Source organism: Stomoxys calcitrans, chromosome 1 (assembly GCF_963082655.1).
Source record: "Stomoxys calcitrans chromosome 1, idStoCalc2.1, whole genome shotgun sequence".
NCBI lineage: Eukaryota > Metazoa > Arthropoda > Insecta > Diptera > Muscidae > Stomoxys > Stomoxys calcitrans.
Window position 1 is genome coordinate 23,465,604 of NC_081552.1, and position 25,181 is coordinate 23,490,784.

The 25,181-nt window shown below is 36.5% G+C and overlaps 1 protein-coding gene and 1 long non-coding RNA gene across 3 annotated transcripts in view; both read left to right on the plus strand.

Moving 5' to 3' along the window:
* The window catches only part of LOC106090195 (uncharacterized), a 307,219-nt gene that overhangs the window by 248,832 nt on the left and 33,206 nt on the right, over positions 1 to 25,181 (plus strand). For both annotated transcript variants that reach the window (XM_059360529.1, XM_059360530.1), the window contains exon 5: positions 20,072 to 20,216. In XM_059360529.1, the coding sequence (XP_059216512.1) occupies positions 20,072 to 20,216 (145 nt within the window). The remainder of the gene's footprint in view (positions 1 to 20,071; positions 20,217 to 25,181) is intronic.
* On the plus strand, positions 11,130 to 11,622 carry LOC131994145 (uncharacterized). Its single transcript, XR_009396489.1, has 2 exons — positions 11,130 to 11,276; positions 11,347 to 11,622. It is a non-coding gene; the product is annotated as an uncharacterized LOC131994145 (long non-coding RNA).

Sequence of the window (25,181 nt, forward strand, 5' to 3'; positions counted from 1 at the left end):
GTGAGAGAGTGGAAGAAAACTACACATTGCAGTCTTAAAGTGCAAGTGTGTTAGTGCAATATATTGCAATTGTCATTAATACCGCTTGTACACCGCAAATACCGTATCAACACACACATATATAATGCATGCTACGAAAACTACAAATCTGTAAATACACTATGTGGTGGGTATGCAAATCATGCATTCTTCCGCATACACAGAAACCAGTATGAGATACGCAGATTCGAACAAATTCTTGTGTAGATTATACAACCACAGAAGAGAGTATAAATAGTACATTGAAATAAACATACCTTTGTTCATACATAAGAACAGATAAATAAATGGAGACATTAGGGAGCATCAAAAGAAAAAATTGGGGAAAATCTATAACATGAGATCTATAAGCAGGAGTTGGTCCAAGGAAACGTATGATGCTTAAAGGCCTTATCTTGCTGGCGGTATTGTTAAACTATTTGTCCAACAGCAATAAAACCAGATAGGAATCATGCATTTCTGGGATATGAAAAGTCATTGGCAAAATCAGGCTATATCAAAATCAAATTTTCTTTGAAGTATTATTATCGTTAAGAATCAGAGATGAGCGGTCCCATATTTGTTGTAATTAGAAAAGTTCCTACTCCACTCCACTCCACTCCACTCCACCTCGAATATAACCAAATAAAACATATATAAAAATATATAATTATAAGCGATACAACTCCAATCTTGTTGTTCTATAAATAATAACATTCTTATTTTTGAGATACGACCCTGTAACCATAAATTATTTCATCGATGCATAGTAGCCACGAAATACAACATTTTTCTGTACGTTTAGGAACAATTTTATATTTTTGCTTCTCAAAAATTTACATGCATGCACACAAAAGTATCTTTGGCTGTCAGATATATTCTCCATTGTGGTTGTGTGAGCGTTTCCACTTCTCCTGTGTATATTAATGATGAGGAGAGTGAATACCCCAACAGACCTTGTGGCCTGAGATATTCAAATAGTGTCATACACATACACTTGCATACTTCCGAAAATGCTGACACATTTATACAAACACAATAGCGGTGTTAGTGTTACAGTTGCAAAAACAACGATAGGCCCAGAGGGGAATGAAAAAGCAACGATGGTAAAAGTAGCGACAGCAACAAAATGCAACAATACCAATGAACGAAACGACAGAGACAAAAACAAACAAGTAAGAGCGTGCTAAATTCGGCCGGGCCGAATCTTATATACCCTCCACCATGGATCGCATTTGTCGAGTTCTATGCGCGGTATCTCTTTTTAGGCAAACAAAGAATATTGAATAAAAACTGTTATGCTATTGGAGATATATCAAGTTATAGTCCGTTTCGGATTATTAATGAATGCTGAACATTGTAGAAGTCATTGTGTAATATTTCAGTACATTCGGATAAGAATTGCGTATTGTAGAGGCTCAAGAAGCAAAATCGTGAGATCGGTTTATGTGGGAGCTGTATCAAATTATTGATCAATTCAGACCATATTAGACACGTATGTTGAAGGTCATGAGAGAAGCCGTTGTAAAAATTTCTGCCAAATCGGATGAGAATTGCGCCCTCTAGAGGCTAAAGTCAAGATCCCAGATCGGTTTATATGGCAGCTATATCAGGTTATGTTCCAAAACACCTCATACAAAATTTCAGCCAAATCGGATGAGAGTTGCACGCTCAATTAGCCCAAGAAGTCAAGATCCCAGATCGGTTTATATGACAACTATACCAGATTATGAACCAATTTAAATCATACGTGCAAAATTTCAGTCAAATCGGACGGGAATTGCGCCCTCCAGAGGCTCAAGAAGTCAAGACCTAAGATCGGTTTATATGGCAGCTATATCAAAACATGGACCGATATGGCCCATTTACAATTCCAACCGACCTACACTAATAAAAAGTATTTGTGCAAAAAGTTTGCGTGCTTTGGACAGATAGCCGGACGGACGGACGTGGTTATATCGACTTAAAATGACATGATGGTCAAGAATATATATACTTTATGGGGTCTCAGACGCATATTTCGAGGTGTTACAAACAGAATGACGCAACTAGTATACCCCCATTCTATGGTGGAGGGTATGAAAACCTGAGCGATGAAAACAAAAATATTCGTAGTTGGTTTTATTGGCTAATGTTGCTGCAACCATTGCTGCTGATGCTGATGGTGATGATAGTTACGCGCAGATGTACGCACAGTGTTCCTCGTACATTAAAAAAAAGAATGTTAATCAAATTTAATAAAAAAAAGGATACGTTTTTTGATTTCAATGGGATAGTTACGACAAAACATAACATACGTATAGTTTAAGTGTAAAAATAATTTATACGGGTTGGTTGGATATTAATTTGGGTATGAAATCGGATAATGCTGATTCGATAATGCATACTAGAGATGTCAAAACCACCTTATCCAGAGAATTTCGATATTGAATTCACCTAAGCCAGAGATTGCAGATATTACAATCACCTAATCGGAAAGCTGTGGATATTGAAACCATTCTATTCGGTAAGGTGTTGAAAGCCATGTTATCCAGATAACTAAGATATTCAAACCACAGGATAATAAAGCCACGTTGTCCGGATATGTACAATAATCCAACCACATTACCCGGATATGCAGGATATTTAAACAACAAGATAATAAAACCGCGTTGCCCGGATATGTAGAATAATAAAACCACATAATCCGGATATTTAAATTATCAAATCGCATTACCCGAATATGTAGGATATTAAAACCACGCCTCCGGACATGTAGGTTTATAAAACCACATTTTCCGGATAACAAGAATAATAAAACAACGTTATCCACATATCTAGCAACGTTATCCGGATATGAAACCATATGAAACCACGTTATCCGGATATTAAGGATTATAAAACCACGTTATGCGGATATTTAGGATAATATTTAAAACCTGATTATGCAGATATATAGGATTTTAAACCCATGTTGTCCGGATAACTGAGATATTAAAACCACTTTGTCCGGATTTGAAGGATAACTAAACCACGTAATCTGGATATGCAGGATAATAGACCACGTTATCCGGATAACTGGAATATTTAAACCACGAAATTCGGATAACTAGGATGTAAAAACCACGTTATCCGGATAAATAGGATATTAAAACCATGTTTTCGGGACAATTGGAATATAACGACCATGTTATCCCGATAAATAGGATATTAATACCATGTTATCTGTACAATTAGGATATAACAACCACATTATTCGGATAACCAAGATATTAAAACCACATGATAATAAAACCACGTTGTCAGGATATATAGGATAATATAACCACGTTATCCAGATATACAGGATAATATAACCACGTTATCCTGATATGTAAAATAATCAACCCACATTATCCGGATATGTTTTCGGGACAATTGGAATATAACGACCATGTTATCCCGATAAATAGGATATTAATACCATGTTATCTGTACAATTAGGATATAACAACCACATTATTCGGATAACCAAGATATTAAAACCACATGATAATAAAACCACGTTGTCAGGATATATAGGATAAAATAACCACGTTATCCAGATATACAGGATAATAATACCACGTTATCCTGATATGTAAAATAATCAACCCACATTATCCGGATATGTAGGATATTAAAACAACGTATCCGGATATGAAGGATACGAAAACCACGTTATCCGGATAAAAAAAACACTTTATCCAGATAACTAGGGTAACAAACCCATGTTATCTGAATAGCTAGGATATTAAAAATGCATTATCCTTATTATTTAGGATAATAAAACCACGTTATCGGGATATCCAAAATAATAAAACCACATTATCCGTATAGCTAGCATAACAAAACCAAGTTATCCGGCTATCTAGGATAATAAAATCATGTTGTTCGGGTAGCAAGAATAATAAAACTACGTTATCCGCATATTTAGGATAATAAAGGCAGATTATCCGGATATCTAGAATTATAAAACTACGTCATCCAGATATGTAGGATTATAAAACTACGTTATCTGGATATCAAGGATTTTAAAAATACATTATCCGGATATCTAAGATTTTAAAACTACGTTATCCTGATATTTGGTTAATAAAATTGGATCATTCGGATATCTAGGATAAAAAATCACGTTATCTGAATATCTGGGATAATATCTGGATAAGATTAAGGATAATAAGACCAGGTTGTAGGGATATTTAGGATAATAAAAACTAGTTATCCGGATATATTGGATGACAAAACCAAGTTATCTGGATTATTGTAAATGCAAATTTGCATTTGAACATTCCATTAAGGAGCAGAAGCAAACTTCTCACATATCAATGAGCGCTGTCCGATTCAAGTTTTTTTAAGCTCAATGATAAGGGGCCTCCTTTTTATAGCCGAGTTCGAACGGCGTGCCACAGTGCAAAAACTCTTTGTGAAGAATGTTTTACATGACTGCCATGGTACAGTACCTCCCATTAGGAAGGGATAACCACCGCTGAGAATACTCATGATGTTCTCGCCAGGATTCGAACCCATTCGTTCAGCGTCATAGGCGGACATGCTAACCTCCGCGCTACAGTGGCCTGGATATTTTGGATATTAAAATCACTTTAAACGAATAAAAAGTGTATTAAAACCACATTATCCGGATAACTAGAATACTAGAACCACATAATCCGTGTAAGTAGGATATTAAGTTCACGTTACCCGGATAACTTGGATGTTGAAATCACGTTATCCGGGTAAGTAGGATATTAAGTTCACGTTATCCGAATAACTTACATTTCAAAACCAAGCTATCCGGCTGATTACTACATTAAAATACCGTTATACGGATAACTAGCTTTTAAAAACTACGTTATTCCAAAAATCCGGATAGTGAGTATACTTAAACCACGTTTTTAGCATAATTAGGATACTAGAACCATGTTGTCCGTATATTTAGGGCATTAACACCACATTATCCACACAGTTAGAATAATAAAATCACGTTATCCGGATAGTTCAATATAAAATCCGGATAGTATGTATACTAACACGATGTTAACTGCGTAGTTAGGATAATAAATTCACGTTACCAGGATAGTTACAATAAGAAACTAGAATAAAAAAACCACTCCTCTTGAATAGTTCTCATATCCGTATTGTCGGTATATTCAAACCATTTTATATGGATGGTTATAATATTAGATGCAGTAACTGCTAAGTGAGGATATTGAAACAATGTGTTGTCCCGATATTCCCGTTATACAGATATTTTGCATATTAAGACCAAGTTGTCCGGACAATTAGGATGTTAAACCATTTGTATCCCTATAGAGGAGATGTAATAGCCACGTAACCAGCATAGTTGGAATATCAAAACCATGTAATTCGAATAACTTGGATATTAATCCTCGATTGTCGTCCACATACACTGTGGACATCATCATCACATCACCAGCAACCATCATGTGTAATGGCAATACTACTACATTGTGTGTTTTTGTAATGCAGGAATGCCTTGAATGTGAATGGGGGAATATGCATGAAGCAAACAAAAATACAAGGAAAGTGTCACACCGAGCATTACCACAAACTCTAATGCCATGGCGGTTATATGAGTACTACTGCTGGTGCTGTTGCTATTGCTCTACAATACGCACGCACATGCAAATGAGGGAATTGAAAGTAAAAGAACGTTAGGCAACTCTCTAACTCGAGGGTATTCGAGCCAGACCATAGATATACATATATGCGTGCATTGCACCTTACTGCTCTATTTGAGACAAAATCATTTGCAAAGGAGGATATTTTTGTTTTTTTGGTGTTGTATTTATGGTACAGGTCCGATGATAATCGAAACAATAGGAATATGGAACACCAATGAGAATATTGTAAACAAGTAAGAGCGTGCTAAGTTCGGCCGGGCCGAATCTTATATACCCTCCACCATGGATCGCATTTGTCGAGAACTGTTATGCAATTGAAGCAATAGTCCGATTCGGACCATAAATGAATGCTGAATATTGTAGAAGTCATTGTGTAATATTTTAGTTCATTCGGATAAGAATTGCGTCTGTAGGGGCTCAAGAAGCAAAATCGGGAGATTGCTTTATATGAGAGCTGTATCTAGCTATTGATCGATTCCGACCATATTAGACACGTATGTTGAAGATCACGAGAGAAACCGTTGTACAAAATTTCAGCCAAATCGCATAAAAATTGCGCCGTTTAGAGGCTCAAGAAGCCAAGATCCCAGATCGATTTATATGGCAGCTATATCAAGTTCTATACCGATTTACGCCATACTTGGCACAGTTATTGGAAGACATAACAAAACACCTCATGCAAAATCTCAGCCAAATCGGATGAGAATTGCACGAAGTCAAGATCCAAGATCGGTTTATATGACAGCTATACCAGATTATGAACCGATTTGAATCATACATAGAACAATGGTTAGAAGTGATACCAAAACACTACGTGCAAGATTTCAGTTAAATCGGACTAGAATTGCGCCCTCTAGGACTCCAATGAGGATATTATAGAGAACCTATATGCGGTGGTAAATAAAGATTCTAATTTTCTTAATAAAAAAGTGTTTTTAAAAGAATTTTTTTAGAACTTATTCACTTTAATTCTCTTTTAGTATTTTCCAAAAAAAAACTACAATCCTGTTATATTTATCCATTTCCTTGGACGGTCTTCTTTTAACAGCATTGCTGTTGAGGAGTGCCCCGGGTTTTTTTTTTTTTGGTTTTTGCTATTTCTTAGTTTTTTAGCTTCACCCTCAATGTGATTCAGCTGCTTACGTACTTGGCTGATATTACTTTGCAATGCAATGTCGCCATGCAATTTTCATTTTTATCTGCATTTGAATCTCGTCTATTTTGTTTTTTTCCTTTTCTTTTTGCGCTCTAATGTAGTTATATCCCGAACGGCATATCTGTTCTTGATATGTTAGCACTACGAATGACACTTGCAGTTGATAATGTGGCGAAAATAGAAATATCAACCAAAGAAGTGTCATTCTCATAGCAAATATCCACTAACTATAATGAAGTTGTTAACTGTGACAGAGACGTGATAAACCCGCTCTGCCAGCATATGTAATCATATGCTGGCATCAGCATATGTAAGTAAGCAGCAGCAACAGCGAGAAACCATGACCGCAAAAAGTGATTTAGCTTTGTCCTTTGACTATGAAAAACATATTCGAACAAATGGAAGCTTCGACAAAATCTAAGAGGGTGAATTTCACAAAGAGCTCAGAATGTAATTTAGGTCAGGCGAGTTAAATCTTCTAGAGCTTGCCTCAAAATACTATTAAAATGTCAAAAAAAGAAACACCAAAATGACACATTTTTTTTTTTTTTTTGTCGAAAATTGTTAAAATAACTGCAAATTTGAATTGCACGGATAAAACGAAAATTATATTTAACAAAATTTTTTTATTAAATAGTGACGATATCCGCATAGCTAGCCAAGTTATCCGGAAAGTTTGTATACTAAATCTATCTTATACGGATAGTAGGGATATTAAAACTACCTAATCCGGATAGTTGCGATAGTATCACAAAGTTATGCGGATAGTGTAGCATATGAAAACTACATTCCCCGGATAGTTAGGATATTAAAACCAATTCATCCGTATAGTTAGGATATTAAAACCACGTTATCCGGATAGATATTGTAATAAAACTGCGTTATCGGCATAGTTAGAATATTATAACCACTTAATGTGGATATTGAAGACCTAAAAAACACATAATCTGGATAGAAAGGATATTAAAACCACATTACCTGGGTAGTAAGAACAACAAAACTACGTTTTTCGGATAGTTAGTTTATTATAACCACGTTATCCGGATAGAAAGGATATTGAAACCACATTACACGGATAATTGGTATATTAACACCAAGTTATCCGGATAGTTAGGATACAAAAATCAAGTTATCCGGATATTTAGGATATTAAAACCACGTTATCCTCATAGTTAGGATATTTAAACCAAGTTATCCTAATAGTTACATTCTTAAAACCATGTTATCCCGATAGAAAGGTTATTAAAACCAAGTTAACCGAATTGTTGGTACATTAAAACTACCTAATCCGGATAGTTCGGATATTAAAACCAATTAATCCGGATATATGGGATATTAAAACAATATTACCCGCATAGTTCGGATATTGAATCCAAGTTATTCGGATGGTTAGGATATTAAAACAACGTTATCTGAATAGAAAGGATATTAAAACGCCATTAGCCGGATGGCAAGTATATTAAAACTTCCTTATCCTTAGATTGGATATTAAAACCAAGTTATACGGATATATAGGATATTAAAACAACGCTACCCGGAAAGTTCGGATATTCAAACAAGTTATTCGGATGGTTAGGATATTAAAACAACCATGTTAAACATATAGTTATGATATGATACAAGGTTATCCGATTTTTTCCGAATATTCACATAAAATTACAACTGCAGTTTTTATCCGGATAACAAAGCGATAAAATTAATTTATCCGCGTTATCCGGGCTATATAGATAGCCAGTATTAGATTGTAACTTTCTATGTAGAAGCTGTTATGCATTATCCAGCCAGTTGAAATAAATTCCAGCGTTATCTAGGCAATTTTGACAATATGTCCGCTTTATACAGTACATTTGAGTAATATATCCCCGATATCAGATAACCCAGATAATTTATGTAATTCTTTTAATCTATTAATTTATCTATTCTTTAAAGAGATATTCGTCTTATGCAGACTCTTTATCCAGATTGTTTAAAAATTTATCCACGTTATCATGATTCTTTAATAATATATCCCCGTTATGCAATTGGCTATATAATATATCCATTTGGCTATATAATATACCCGTGTTATGCAATTGGGTTGATAATATATCCGCGTTATGCAATTGGCTCGATAATACATACGCATTATGAAATTGGCTAGGAAATATATCCGCGTTATTCAATTGGCTAGATAATATATCCCCGTTATGCAATTGACTTGATAATATATCCAATTGGCGTGATAATATATACGCATTATGAAATTGGCTAGGAAATATATCAGCGTTATTTAATTGGCTAGATAATATGTCCTCATTATGCAATTGGCTCAATAATATATTCGCGTTATACAATTGGCTAGATAATATATCCGTTATGCAGTTATACTATATCCGCGCTATGCAATTCGCTAGATAATATATCCGCGTTATGCAGTTATACTATATCCGCGTTATGCAATTATACTATATTTGCGTTATGCAATTGGTCCAAAATCCAATGCGTTATACAATTGTACTATGTCCGTTATACAGATTAGTCAGATACTATATCCGGTTTATCCAGATTAGTTATCTACTGTATCCGCGTTATCCAGCTTAGTTAGATACTATATCCGCGTTATCCCGATTAGTTAGATACCACATCCGCGTTATCAAAATTAGTTAAATACTATATTCGCGTTGTCCAGATTAGTTAGATACTATATTCAAGTTGTTCAGATTAGTTAGATAATATATTCCCGTTATCCAGATTGATTAGATAAATTGTCCGCGTTATGCAGATCAGTTATACACTATATCCACGTTATCCAGATTAGTTAGATACTATATCCGCGATATACAGATTATTTAGACACTATATCCGCGTTATTCATATTAGTTAGATACTACATCCGCGTAATACAGAATAGTTAGATACTATATCCGTGTTATCCAGATTAGTAGGATACTATACCCACGTTATCCAGAATAGTTAAACACTTTATCCGTCCGATTAATTGGATAATATATCCGCATTATCCAGATTAGTTAGAGACTACATTGGTTAGATAATTTATCCGCATTATCCATATTATTTAGATCTATGTCCGCTTCATCCAGATAACTTAGATACGATATCCTCGTTAACTAGATTTGCTAGATACTATGCCCGCATTATCCACATTACTTAGATACCATATCCGCGTTATCTGGATTAGTTAGATACTATATCCGCGTTATCCGGATTGGTGAGATACTATGTCCGCGATTAGATACTATATCCGCTTTATCCAGATTAGTTATGCATTATATTCACGTTATCCAGATTAGTTAGATACTATATCTAAAATCAGTCTATAACCTGATATGGCTCCCATGTAAACTGGTCTCTCATTCATTCCTGCTCGGTTCCTAAAAGCTTTAACTTTTGCTGGTTTGACAGAAGTTTTATATGTAGAATAAGATTATGCCTACAACCTAATTTATTTTGTATACATTTTTAGCAGAATCCATGGTGGTGGGTTTCCAAGATTCGGCCCAGCCGAACTTAGCACACTTTTACTTGTTTTCTTTACTATACGCACCACCGAAGGACGGGAGTGTATTCATTTTGTCATTACGTTTGCAACACATCGAAATATCCATTTCCGACCCTATAAAGTATATATATTCTTGATCGTCGTAAAAATCAAAGACGATCTAGCCATGTCCGTCCGTCCGTCTGTTGAAATCACGCTACAGTCTTTAAAAATAGAGATATTGAGCTAAAAACTTGCACAGATTCTTAGGTTAAGTTCTAAGATGGGCTATATCGACCAATATATGTTGATATAGCTCCCATATAACCCATTCGCCGATTTAAGGTCACATTTATTATCCGATTTTTCGGACAGTGAGTTGTGTCAGACCACTCGACATCCTCCTTCAATTTGGCCACGATTGGCCCAGATTTGGATATCTCGATTTAAGGTCTTGGGCCCATAAAAGGCGCTTTTATTGTCCGACTTCGCTGGAGTTTGGTACAGTAAGTTATGTTAGGCCCTTCGACACCGTCCTTCAGTTTGGCCACGATCGGTTTATATGATCCTAGTGAAAGACAATAGGTGGCTTTCGTCTTGGCTTATCTTCTCGAATAACCCATCTGCCAAACCCAATTAAATTGAAAATAAAAACAAAATATAATTTACTTTCTGATTGGCTTTCAGCAATGACCCTGCCTTCCTCTCTCTCTCTTTCTTTCACTCTCTCGTAAAGCAAAAGTGTTATAAAATTATGCATTTTTAATAAGTGTCGGAATTTCATTAGCTCTACAATTGTGATTTAAAGCAGAAATTTTCAAAGACATTTAACTGTCATTAAAGGAAAATTACCACGCCAAAGTTTTAGTAAGCCATAAAAAAGTTATGAACAATAAAAAAAAGAGAAAATCAAATGGTGATGGAATGGAAGGATGGAAGTAAGAAAACTTTCAAGTCTGGTATCCAGGAAAAAGATTTTCCGGTATGCAAGCCAACATTAATGGTCTATATACATACACTGAACAATTATTGGCCATCTTTGATGTTGATAGAGAAGCAATGGTAGTGGTGAGGTCGGTGGTGGTTGGGTTTTTGCCATATACTTCCAACAAACCACCAAACAGGACAAGCCCCATCTTAAACTGAATGAATGACGACGACGACAACATAATTTTCATGAGCCATCATAAAACTGAGTCCCCCAAAAAATTCCACCAAAAAAGAATGGTTATAAAAATTGCTTTCTTTGTCTTTTCTCCAACCGCAGAAAAATATGACCAAATGATATACGTAAATAAAACCTCAACTAACATCGACTCGAAGATGAATGTTAATGTCATAAAATTCTTGCAAGCATCGAAAAAGGTAACAACACCTACATCAAAAAAAGACGAAATTACTGCAAGGCATAACGGAAACACATTGACAAGCCCAATATGATGTGAATGTTACAGCTAAAAAGCCAAACAACTTAACACAAACTATAAAGAAAAAAGAAAAATCCACAAATTTTTGCAAAAGTTATGGAAATTTTGCATTCTGCATTGCATTCCGAGAAGGCTTTCAACGTTTCTTCTTTCCGCCACACTAATCCCCTCTATTCTACATCTGCTTATAGCTTTTTTTTAAAGCATAAAGAATGTTGTTGTCATTATAATCCTCTGGGTATAGAAACGATGCTGTACTGGTCGGAATGTTTGTTGGAATATATGAAACATTGGGCATAGAATAGTAGTATGTATGCCATAAAATGCAGTAGCAGCAGCAGCAGCAGTTGTAGTGAGCTTCATTCATTCTTTAGAGTTTACTAATACAAAACGGAAGTTGTCAATGACATCCTCTATTTGCTTGTATGTATACTTATGAAGTACATTTACTCGCATTCACTGTGTACATATTTTTGGCAATATAGCAGTGCTGTTTAAAATGTTTTTTATACCCTCCACCATAGGAAGGGGGTATACTAATTTCGTCATTCTGTTTGTAACTCCTCGAAATATTCGTCTCAGACCCCATATTAAATCAATTTGAGTTTGTCCCACCCCAAAACCTACCAAATATATATATATACCCCAATCACGACAATGTGGGACTCAAATGTATTTAATATTAGAAAACGCATTTGATTGTCGGGCCAAGTGTTTGGGGGACCACCCCAACCCCCAAAACACCCCTAAATCGGACATATTTACCGACCATGGCAATATGGGACTCAAATGAAAGGTTTTTGCGAGTAAAATACGAATCTGATATCCAAATTTGGGACAAAGTTTCTGGGGGTACTCCCCTTTCCCAAAACGCCCCCCAAACAGCAATTATTTACAATATGAATCTGATATCCATATGTAGGACCAAGTGTTTGGGGGCCGCCCGAGAACATACCCCAAAGAAGACAAATTTACGACCATAGCAATATGGGACTTAAATGAAAGGTCTTTGGAAGTAAAGCCCGAATCTAATATCAATGTTCGGGAAAAGTGTCTATAGGGCCACTCCACCCCCATAACACCACCCAAAATATTGCAATATGAGGCTCAAATAAGAGGTATTTTAGAGTAGAACACGAATCTGATATATACAATCTCAAAGCCAAGTCACTGAGTGGCCGCCCCATCCCCCAAACCGTTCATGGAGGGTATTTGGGAGTAGACCATGAATCTGACATCAACATTCGGGACCAACTGTCTAGGGGACGTCCCACCACCATAACAATCCCAAGTAGGACAATTTGCGTCTTCAAGACAGAGCAGCTCGATATTCATAGTTTTTAGGGCCCATACCCCAAACCAGACATATTTTCTGGCTTTCACAATAAGGTGTTTACGTTAGGTTAGGTATAATAGTGCACGTTGCTGATATATTTTCAGGGCTTAGTGTTTGGGGGACATCCCCACTCCCCAAAACACCCCTAAATCGGGCATATTTACTGACCATGTCAATGTGGGGCTTAAATGAATGGAATTGGGGGGTAGAGCAAGAAATGATACCCACTTTCGGGACCAATTTTCTGGAGTCTACCCCATTCCCAAAATACCCCACAAACAGCAATTTTTTACTGACCATCGCAGTATGGGGCTCAAATAAAGGTATTTGGGAGTAGAATACGAATTTGATATCCAACTGTAGGAACATGTATTAAGGGCATCACCCCTTCCTTAAAACACTTCCCAAAGAGTAAAAATTTTTCGACCATGCCAATATGTGGCTCAAATGAAAGGTATATGAGATTAGAAAACGAACTTGATAACTAATCGTGGGCCATGTGTTTGGGGGACGACTCATCATTCCCCTCGAAACCAATTACAATATGGGGGTTTAAAAAAATGTTATTTGAGAAAAGAGCACGATGCTGATATTTTTTCGGGGCCAAGTGTCTGGGGGACCACATCACCCCCGAAAACACCCCTCAATCAGACATCATGAGAATATCGGGCTGAAATAAAGTATTTTAAGAATGAACTCCAACTTACATCCAAACTTAAATTCGTAGACTAGTGTTCCTAAATTCTAAAATTCAAAGCTTTAGCTCTATTAACAAACAAGGTACAAAAAAGTACCAATTGCGATTCTAAATGTACCATATTTACCGCATACGGTACTATTTTGGGAAATGTTTGTCACCAAATCTTATTTTTTCGAAAAATCATAATTCTAGCCCCATCCGTTCGCGCTGGGTAAAAAGTCACAATTTCGTACTTTTTAGTACCTTAACGTACGAATATCACAAAACCCCGTCTTATCGCTCGCCTTCGACTCAAGACCCACATTTGTGCCAAATTTCATGACTCTAGTTTTAGCCGTTTGGGCTGGGAGTCGGTCAGCCAGTTAGCCAATCAGTCAATCACGCGTTTTTATATAAAGAGATAAAATTTCATCAAAATCGGACAACTGAATCGAGGGTCAGGCGTAATGGGTTAAAATGTTGTCTTTAAAAATATTTATTGAAAAATTTTTAGGAAAATATTGTTTGGGACAGATAAGCATAATAAAAAGACCTTAAAAATATTCATGCACAATTTATGTTCTGGTTTCAATAAATAATCTCGAGGTTGGGTTGTCTGTAGTGAGTTTTTCGCTGAAAGTAAGTCCTTAAAAAAAATTCATTAAAATTTAGTTTAGTCAGTCGGCTATAAAAAGGAGGCGCCTTATCATTGAGCTTTAACTTGAATCGAACAGCACTCATTGATATGTGAGAAGTTTGCCCCTGTTCCTTAATGGAATGTTCATGGGCAAATTTGCATTTGCAGTAGAGATGCGCGCACGACATTTGATGGCGACTCATGTTCAAGCACGCTCACGAGATAAAAAAAAATTTACTCACGCACGACTCACCAGACACTCACAATCCACGAAACACTCACGAGTCACGGTTCAACAAATATTTTTCTATGAAGCGAATAATAATTTTTTTCCATGCGTCTCAAATCATACAGTATTTGAACATAGGTATATTAATGTAAAAATGTATCAGCCCTGCCATAACCACTTTGCTCTTTAGCTTTCTTTGCATCTGTAGACAGATTCGTATGTTAAAATACCGTATGATTTGAGAGTATGTGAAAAATTTTGTTTTTCGTTTTATTGTTTATATCCACCACCATAGGATGGTGGTATACTAATCTGGTCATTCCGTTTGTAACACCTCGAAATATTGATATAGGACCCCATAAAGTATATACAATATATTCTTGATCGTCCGTCTATCGAAATCACGATAAAAGTCGAACACGTAAAGCTACCCGCTTGAAATTTTGCTCAGATACTTAATATTGATGTGGGTCGTTGGGGATTGCATATCGGTTCAGATTTGGATAAAGCTCCCATATAAACCGATCTCCCTATTTAACTTCTTGAGCCTCTGGAAGCCGCAATTTTTGTCCGATTTAGCATATAGTGTTCTGTTATGACTTTCAACAACTGTGAAAAGTACAGATATAGCTCCCATATTTTAGCAGAAGCCATGTTGGAGGGTATATAAGATTCGGCCCGACCAAACTTAGCACGCATTTACTTGTTTTGTTTTGGTTCATGAGTCGTCGTGCCGTCTTTCGTGAGTGTCTCGTGAGTCGTGATTTTTTTGGTGAGTCGTGATTTTCTCGTGAGTCGCGATGAGTGTCGTGAGCATGATTTCACTCACTCACACTCACGCACGAGGAATTTTAATTCAATCACGGTCACGCACGATCTCGTGATTAGATTTGGATCTCACTCACGAATCACTTGACTCATGCGTGATTCGCACGTAAAATGACAACTCACGTGCACACCTCAACATTGTAAAGTCGAAATGGATATTTCAAAGTGTTGCAAATTGAATGACTAAATGAATTTACCCCCTATCCTATGCCGGCGGGTATAAATTGGGTATTTTGTTAACAAAAAAAGTCCGTAGAAAGAAGTGCTGACCCAATTTTCGGTAAAGCTCTTTTCTTATAAATTTTAAATGGCATTTTTGTATGATGGATTTTATGTTTAGCGATTGTTTGAAAGTCTCCCAGTTTCGTTTCTTCGAATCCCTACTCCCTACAGTGTGTTCCAGTTTTCTTCAATTTATACAAAAGCCAGCGGCGTTATGTTTAAAAACTATACAGACTGACACACATACTTTGTCCAAATGGATAACTTTGAATAAGCCATCTCTTGGTAGTGTGTTATGGTATGGTTGATTACAACTCTGGGTTATGTCGTCGTAATTTTTATTATCTGTTTTCATTTCTGTTGTCTTCTTTTCTAGATAAACTAGAAAGAGGTTATCACACCAATAGCATCAACGCCAAGTCGTCGACATTATTTCCATTGGCTTTAACTATTGGCTTTGTAGTAGTTGTTGCTGCTGTTGTTGTTACCCTCCTTCGTATCCTTCTCCTTGTCGTTGTCGTCTTCATTCTTAATAACAAAAAAATGTGTGGTTTTCTTTTATAGCAGCTTTAAGAAGATATTTTTGTTTGTTGCTGGTATCTCTTCTACTTACGAGTAGAAGAAAACCAATGGGAAAAACAGAGTATTGAACAAAACTATTTGGGTTAAGAAGTCAATGCGCAACAAATATCCAGGCAGCAAGGCGGAAGAACAAGAAATAGAACTACATAGAAAATTACAAACCTCACTAGCAACCACAAGCCCCAAAGGCTGGTACACTATTTTGTAAAAATACTCTTATACATACACGCACAAAGCACACAAAAGTTCCATGCCATCAAGTAGAAGAACCACACACAAACACACACACACAACAATACATTCTTTTTATAAAGAATAAAAAGCAAAAACAAAATGTTTACCCAAAAGAAAATTGAATGTGGCACTACTATTACTACTACTACTGCATTGACTTTGTGTTTGAATATGAAAGAGCCAGCACCACAACAGTCATGAGCATATGGGTGTGTGCGTGTGTCTGTGATAAAAACACTTAAGCCCTTGCTGCCTTTTATCTAGGGAGGTTTTTTGTATGAATGGGTGGCTTTTGGTTCACATGTTTTGGAATTTATACGAAATTAATTGTTACATAGGATAATAAGGGATATCATTTAAATTAAGGAATTGATATCATTCAAAGCCTAAAAGTATGCTTTAAACTTTAAGACTATGTCAGCTATTTATATTAAAGGCTTAAGTCATGTTGCCGGGCGAGATATGGCCCCAAAATGTGCTCGCATTAACAATCACGCAGGTGTGATTTATAAAGGACCAACCAAATGCAAAAAAAAAAAAAACCAAACAGATTAAACGGTTGTGCACCAGTAGGGCAAGATTGCGCAATAAACGCGCTTGCAGTTGCTCTAGAAGTGAAAAAAGTGCCATATACATATCTATGGCAGCTATATCTAAATCTGAAGCAATTTCTATGAAATTCACCAGTAATATTAAGAGCCATAAGAAAATCCTTCCTGCCAAATTTCGCGAGAACCGCTTAAAAATTAAGCACTTTATTGCAATATTTCTCAAAATCGGACGAACATATAAATGGGTGCTATATCTAAATCTGAACCGATTTCGACCAAAATCTATATAAAGTACTCAAATTAACATGGACAGACAGGCGGACATAGCTAAATTGAATCAGAAATTGATTCAGAGTCGATCGGTAAACTTATAAATGGGTCTATCTGTCTTCCTTTTGGGTGTTACAAACAAACAAAAATTAATATAGTATTTTAAATATTTAAATATCATTTAGTTTTTAAGCCTGGACAGTCAAAACGACGAAGCTCGAAGACTTTTATTATTGTTAACAAAATAAGGATGTCTTTTCAGGGCTAAGTAAATTAATTATTATACCCTCCACCATAGCATGGGAGTATGCTAATTTCATCATTCCGTTTGTAATACATTAAAATATTGATCTGATCACAAAACTTAATATAGATTTATAAAAAAGTTTATTTGACATATTTCCTTTATTGAACTGTCAAATAAACCTATTTTAGGATTTCATAAAGTTTTGGGAATACGGCCGATATTCTAGATTTAGTTGTGTGCATCCGTCTGTCCGTCGAAAGCATGCTAACTTTCGAAGGAGTAAAGCTTGGGGTTAGAAATTTTGCAGAAAAACTTCCCATTAGTGCAGGTCAGTTTTTGGAAATGGTCCATATCGATCCATCTCCAGATTTGAATTAATAAGCCTCTAGAGGGCTGCCATATAAACCGATCTATGGACTTAGACTTCTTGAGCTTCTAGAGGAAGCAATTCTTATTCGATTTGGCTGAAAAAGTGCACTTGGCTTTTTGCTATGACTACCAGTACTGGCTATAGATGTCATATATACCAATTTCCCGATTTGACTTCTTGAGAATCAAAATTGCACAATTCTTATCCGATTTGGCAGAACTTTTTGCACATGGCAAATTGTTATGACTTCTGTTTAAATTGTTTCATAACCTGATATAGCTGCCATATAAACCGACCTCCCGATTTGGCTTCTTGAGCCTCTAGAGGCTGCAATTCTTATCCCATTTGGCTCAAATTTTGTACGTGGCGTTTTGGTATGACTTCCAGTATTTGTGCCAAGTATGGTCTAAATAGGAACACAATTTGATATACCTGCCATATAAATCGATCTCCCGACCTCCACTATCTTTGTGTGGTCTAAATAGGTTAATTACCTCATATAAACCGATCGCCTGATTTAGACTTATTTGGCTTCTAGAGGGCGCAAGTGTTATCCGATTTGGCTCAAACTTTTCACCTGGCGCTTTGTTATGACTTCCAACAACTGTGCCAAATATGGGTTAAATAGGTTTTTAACCTGATATGGCTGCCCGAATTGTGTTGAGTCTCTAGAGGGCGCAATTTAGTCTCTAGAGGGCGCAATTATTAATCGATTTTTAATTTGAAATTTTGCACAATGATTTATGCTATTACCACCAATATCCATACCAATTATGACCGAATCGATCCATAACCTGATAGCGCTCCCATATAACCCAAATTCTCGATTTGAAGACCATTGGATTTAGTTTCTGCTTTAGAGAAACCATGCAAAGAACTTCAAACATGAGTTCCATGATTGAGGGCAAAGTTTTATTCTATGTTTTTTTTGTACCCCCACCATAGGGGTATACTAATTTCATCATTCCGTTTGTAACTCATCGAAATATTCGCCTAAGACCCCATAAAGTATATAAATTCTTGATCTTCATGACATTCTAAGTCAATCTTGCCATGTCCGTCCGTCCGTCTGTCGAAAGCACGCTAACTTTCGAAGGAAGCTAGGCACTTAAAATTTTTGCACAAATACTTCTAATCAATTTAGGTCGGTTTAGATTGTAAATGGGCCATATCGTTCCATGTTTTGATATAGCTGCCATTTAAGCCAATCTTGGATCTTGACTTCTTGAGCCAATAGAGGGCGCAATTCTTGTCCGAATTGGCTGACATTTTGCATGAAGTGTTTCGTTATGACCACCAACAACTGTCCTTAGTATGGTCAAGATCCGTTCATAACCTAATATAGCTGCCATATATGAATGGTTCAAATCGATCTATAATCTGATATAGCTGTCATTTAAGCCAATCTTGGATCTTGACTTCTTGAGCCACTAGAGGGCGCAATTCTTATCCGATTTGACTAAAATTTCGTATGAGGTGTTTTTTATGATTTTGAACTGCTGTGCTTAGTATGGTCAAGATCCGTTCATGACCTTATATAGCTGCCATATAAACCATAAGTATGGTTCAAATCGATCTATAATCTGATATAGCTGTCATTTAAGCCAATCTTGGATCTTGACTTCTTGAGCCACTAGAGGGCGCAATTCTTATCCGATTTGACTAAAATTTCGTATGAGGTGTTTTTTTATGACTTTCAACCACTGTGCTTAATATGGTCAAGATCCCTTCATAACCTGATATAGCTGCCATATAAACCAATCAGGTATTTTAAAATCTTGAGCCACTAGAGGGCGCAATTCTTACCCTATTTGGCTTATTCTTATCCGATTTGGCATTCAATTCATTTATAGTCCGAATCGGACTATAACTTAATATAGCTCCAAAAGCATAACAAAGAACTCGACAAAGGCGATCCATGGTGAAGGGTATATAAAATACGGCCCGGCCGAACTCAGCACGCTTTTACTTGTTTTATATTCATGCCAAGACTAGCAATATCTTATTCATATCTTGAGCAATTTAGTTTTAGCGGCATGCCCCTCAATTGTATGTCTCAATTTTTTAAAAATGTTTTTTTTCTTTATTGCATCGTTTAACTCTGTTGTTTGATTTTATATTGTTTGCCTTTACCTTCTTTTTGTTTTTTTGTTGTATCTTTGCAGATTGATATATCCTGTCGCCAAACAAAGCAAACAGTGAGTTCAATATTGACACGTACCAATTTTGTTACACTCAAATATGTAACAGACAATTGGGGTACAGATGCGAATGGTTTCAAATTGGTTATAACATCAGTGAAGGATCCAAGTAAGTATTAAATGATTGAAAGAATATAAAAACAACAACCACAACAACATATAAAAGAAAGAAGCAGAGAGTAGGAAATCAGAGAACGAAAGCAATAACAGCCGCCAGGACGAACTTTGGACAAATAAGCAAAACGAAAGTTACAGTTATATTGTATTTCAGACCTATGCCTTAGACACAGTTCCGGCATGTGAATATCCTTCCCCTAGACTTTTGCTTTTGATTGCGACACACTCTGTGTCTCTGTGTGTGTTAGTGTGTAGGCTCACACCTGTAATCACAGGAATATTTTCAAACAGGATACGTGTTTATTGCATATAATATTCATAAGAATTCTCGTGCTTTTTTTGGATGTTTACGCTTGCCGAAATGTCCTTGGTTATTTGCCTCTAAACAAGAAAAATCGTTTTTATGTCCTGCCCAAGGAATTTGAGTGTGTCTATGTGCGTATGTGTAAGTGAAAACAAATTCACTTGACTAAATAAAAATCCAATACATTTACATAAAATATCGCTATCATTGCCTGTGTGTGTGTGTGTGTGAGTGTGCTTTTCTCCATGGAGATGTATCTGCGACAAAAAGATGTATTTACTTTTTGTCAACGTTTAAGCCAATATTTTATGAGAGGCATGGATTGTCAAAATGTCACACATATATCATGCTTTAAATCTCACACACACATTAAGACGACTTTATATACATACATATATAAAAAAAATAAGCCAAAGATTCAATTTGTCAAGAGGGAAATGTTTATAGAAATCAAAACATAACTGATGAAGCCATAACAAAAAAGGGAAATTATTTTCCATTGATCTCAAAGGACAAAGAGAAAACGTCATCATCATCTTCAAAAGCTTCCAAATCTTCTTGAGGCTTAGGTAATCAATTTGATTTAAATATAAATATGAATTGAAATTGACAAAATTTCCTTTGTACAGCACATACGCTTTAAGAAATAGAAAAATATTTATGAGTTATTAAAGATTGAAAACTCCGCCGGGCCGAACTTTGGATACCCACCACCTCGGGTATATGTGTAAACCACCTTTCGTCATACTTACTTTACTTTAATTGGCTATGACTGAATATTTGCTCCACTAGCCGAACGTAGAATAGCGTTCCAAGCGCCTCGATCTTTTGCGCTCATTCTAAAATCTCTGACACCAAGTTTCGAAGTGTCTCCCACAACTTTGGGCTTTTGGTCTTCCCGGTTTGCGTGTACCACCCTGTTTGCCTTCAAAAGACTTCTTTGCTGGAGCTTCTTTATCCATTCTGACAACATGACCTAGCGTATAACTATGCTATCATCGTCATACATCTCGTAGCTCATACGTCGCCTATATTCTCTATTAACGCAAACTGGTCCGTATATTTTACGAAGGCTTTTTCTCTCAAACACTTCAAATACTGCCTCATCTGCTTTCACAAGTACCCATGCTTTAGAACCATATAACAGCACGGGTAGTATCAGTATCTTGTATAGTGTAATCTTCGCCTGTCGAGAGGTGGCCTTGTTTCTAAACTGCTTACTTAGTCCAAAGTAGCATCTGTTTGCCAGTATTATTCTTCGCTTTATCTCAAAACTGGTGTCATTCGTTTCGGTTACGGCGGTGCCGAGGTAGATAAAGTTACTGACTGTCTCAAAGTTGTGGTTCCCAAATTTCTCCATTTTCTTTATCTGCTCGGTTGTGCAAGGCTTTTTGGGAGTTGAAACCATCCATTTCGTCTTATCTCCATTTACTGTCAGACCCATTTTCACTGACTCTCTTTCGATTCTTTCAAAGGCTGCAGTTACTACTTCCGGTGACCGACCTATGATATCGATATCGTCGGCATAGGCGAGTAGCATGTGCTCTCTTTTGATTAGTGTGTCATATCTATTCACATCTGCATCTCGTATAATCTTCTCCAGCAGGATATTAAAGAGATCACACGATAGGCTGTATTCGCTCCACAGATCGGTCGTACATTAATACGATGTATGAATTCCTTCCATTTATCACAACGTGATCAATTTGGTGGCTTTGTGAATATTTTTGTTTTTATTATGGGCCTAAGACCCTAAATCGGTGGATCGGTCTGGAAGAATTTGGGCAATATTAAAGAAAGTTGTCGAATGGCCTAACACAACTCACTGTCTCAAATTTCAGCAAAATCGGATAATATTGTAAATGTGGCTTTCATGGGCCTAAAACCCTAAATCGGCGGATCGGTCTATATGGGGGCTATATCAAGATATAGTCCGATATAGCCCATCTACGAACTTAACCTGCTTAGGACAAAGAAAAAATCTGTGCCAAGTTTCATCCTAATATCTCTATTTTTAAAGACTGTAGCGTGATTTTAACAGACAGACGGACGGACATGGCTAGATCGTCTGAGATTTTTACGCTGATCAAGAATATATATACTTTATAGGATCGGAAATAGATATTTCGATGTGTTGCAAACGGAATAACAAAATGGACATACCCCCATGCTTCGGTGGTGGGTATAAAAATTGATAAAACAAGTAAAAGCGTGCTAAGTTCTAAAAAGCTAAAAATGTATACAAACTTAATTTATTTGAAGGGCATAATTTTATTCTATACATTTTATTCTACATACCAAACTTCTGTCGAAACAACAAAATTAAAGCTTTTAGGAAGAGAACGAGGATAATCAAGAGACGGGTTTATATGGGAGCTATATCAGGATATAGACTGATTTGGACCGTACTTGACACAGTTGTTTAAAGTCGTAACATAACACTGCATGCAAAATTTCAGACAAATCGGACCAAAATTGCGGCTTCTAGGGGATCAAGAAGTCACATTGAGAGATCGGTTTTAAGAGAGCTATATATCAAATTATAGGCCGATTTACACCGTACTCGGCACAGTTGTTGGAAGCCATAACGGTATACTTAATGCAAAATTTCAGACAAATCGGACAAAAAGTGTGGCTTGCTAGGGCTCAAGAAGTCAAATCGGGAGACCGGTATATATGGGATAGGTTATAGATCCAAAAACAAACAAAAAACAGTAGGGAAAGGCAAAAGTCAGGCGGAGTCGATCACACATTTATTATCCGATTTTGCTGAAATTTACGACAGTGAGTTGTGTTAGGCTCTTCGGCATCTTTCGTTAATTTGGCCCTGATCGGTTCAGATTTGGATATAGCTGTCATATAGACCGTTCTCTCGATTTAAAGTTTTGGGCCATAAAAGGCGCATTTATTGTCCGATGTCGCCGAAATTTGGGATAGTGAGTTAAGTTAAGCCCCTTGATATACTTCTGCAATATGGCACAGATCGGTCCAGATTTGGATACAGCTGCCATATAGACCGATCTCTCGGTTTTAGGTTTTGAGGCCATAAAAAGCGCATTTATTGTCCGATGTCGCTGAAATTTGAGACAGTGACATGTGTTAGGCTCTTCGACGTTCTCTTCAATTTGGCCCAGATCGGTCCAGATTAGAATATAGCTGCCATATAGATCAATGTCTCGAATTAAGGTTTTGGGTCCTTAAAAGCTAGCCGCTTGAAATTTTGCACAAATACTTTTTAATAGTGTAGGTTGGCATTGTAAATGGGCCAAATCGGTCCATGATTTGATATAGCTGCCATATAAACCGATCTTGGGTCTTGACTTCTTGAGCCTCTAGAGGGCAAAATTCTCACCGCATTTGGCTGAAATTTAGCATGAGGTGTTTTGTTATGACTTCCAATAACTGTGTTAAGTATGGCGTAAATCGGTATAGAACCTGTTATAGCTGCCATATAAAACCGATCTGGGATTTAACTTTTTCAACCTCTAGAGGGCGCAATTCTCACCTGATTTGGCTGAAATTTTGAACAACGGCTTCCCTCATGGCCTTCAACATACGTGTCTAATATAGTCTGAATCGATCAATAGCTTGATACAGCTCCCATATAAATCGATCTCCCGATTTTGCTTCTTGAGCCCCTACAAGGCCCAATTCTTATCCGAATGTACTGAAATATTAAACATTGACTTCTACAATGTTCAGCATTCATTTATGGTCCGAATCGGACTATAACTTGATATATCTCCAATAGCATAACAGTTATTATTCAATATTCTATGTTTGTCTAAAAAGAGATACCGCGCATAGAACTCGACAAATGCAATCAATGGTGGAGGGTATATAAGATTCAGCCCGGCCGAACTTAGCACGCTCTTACTTGTTTTTTACTCCATATGTCCACTAAAGCCGTGGAAAAAATTGTTTGCACCTAGCATACATATTTGTAGCCTCCACAGCAAATTTACAAAAAAATGCGCGATTTCAAAACTATCTTTGCCCGAAAGGGGTATTTTGGGGATTTTTATAAAAAACTTGGGGACACTTTTATCTGCAAAATTCGAAAATAATAAATAAGATAACTATTCTTGTTATACCCTACACCACCACTGTGGTACAGTATATTCTAACTCTCTGCATTTGTTTGCAACGCTAAGAAGGAAACGAGGTAGACCCATTGATAAGTATACCGATCGGCTTAGAATCACCTCCTGATTTGATTTAGCTATGTCCGTCGGTCCGTCTGTCTGTCTGTCCATGTATTCTTGTAATCAAGGTACAGGTCGCATTTGTTGTCTGATTTTCATAATCTTTTGTATAAGTCTCTTTTTTGGTCCAAGGACGAACGCTATTGATTTTGAAAAAAATCGGTTCAGATTTAAATATAGCTCCCATATACAATATATCTTTCATCCGATGTACCCTTTTAAATCTGTAGAAGCCACAATTCTGGTCCGATCCTTACACAATTTGGCACAAAGTGTTTTTTTTTTTGACGTCCCAATATGTGGGCAAAATTTCATACAAATCGGTTCAGATTTAGATATAGCTCCCATATATATCTCTCATCCGAGAGATTGTAGGAGCCACAATTTTGGCCCGATTCTTACCAAATTTAGCATGATATGTTTCGTGTGACGTCTTAATACGTGTGCA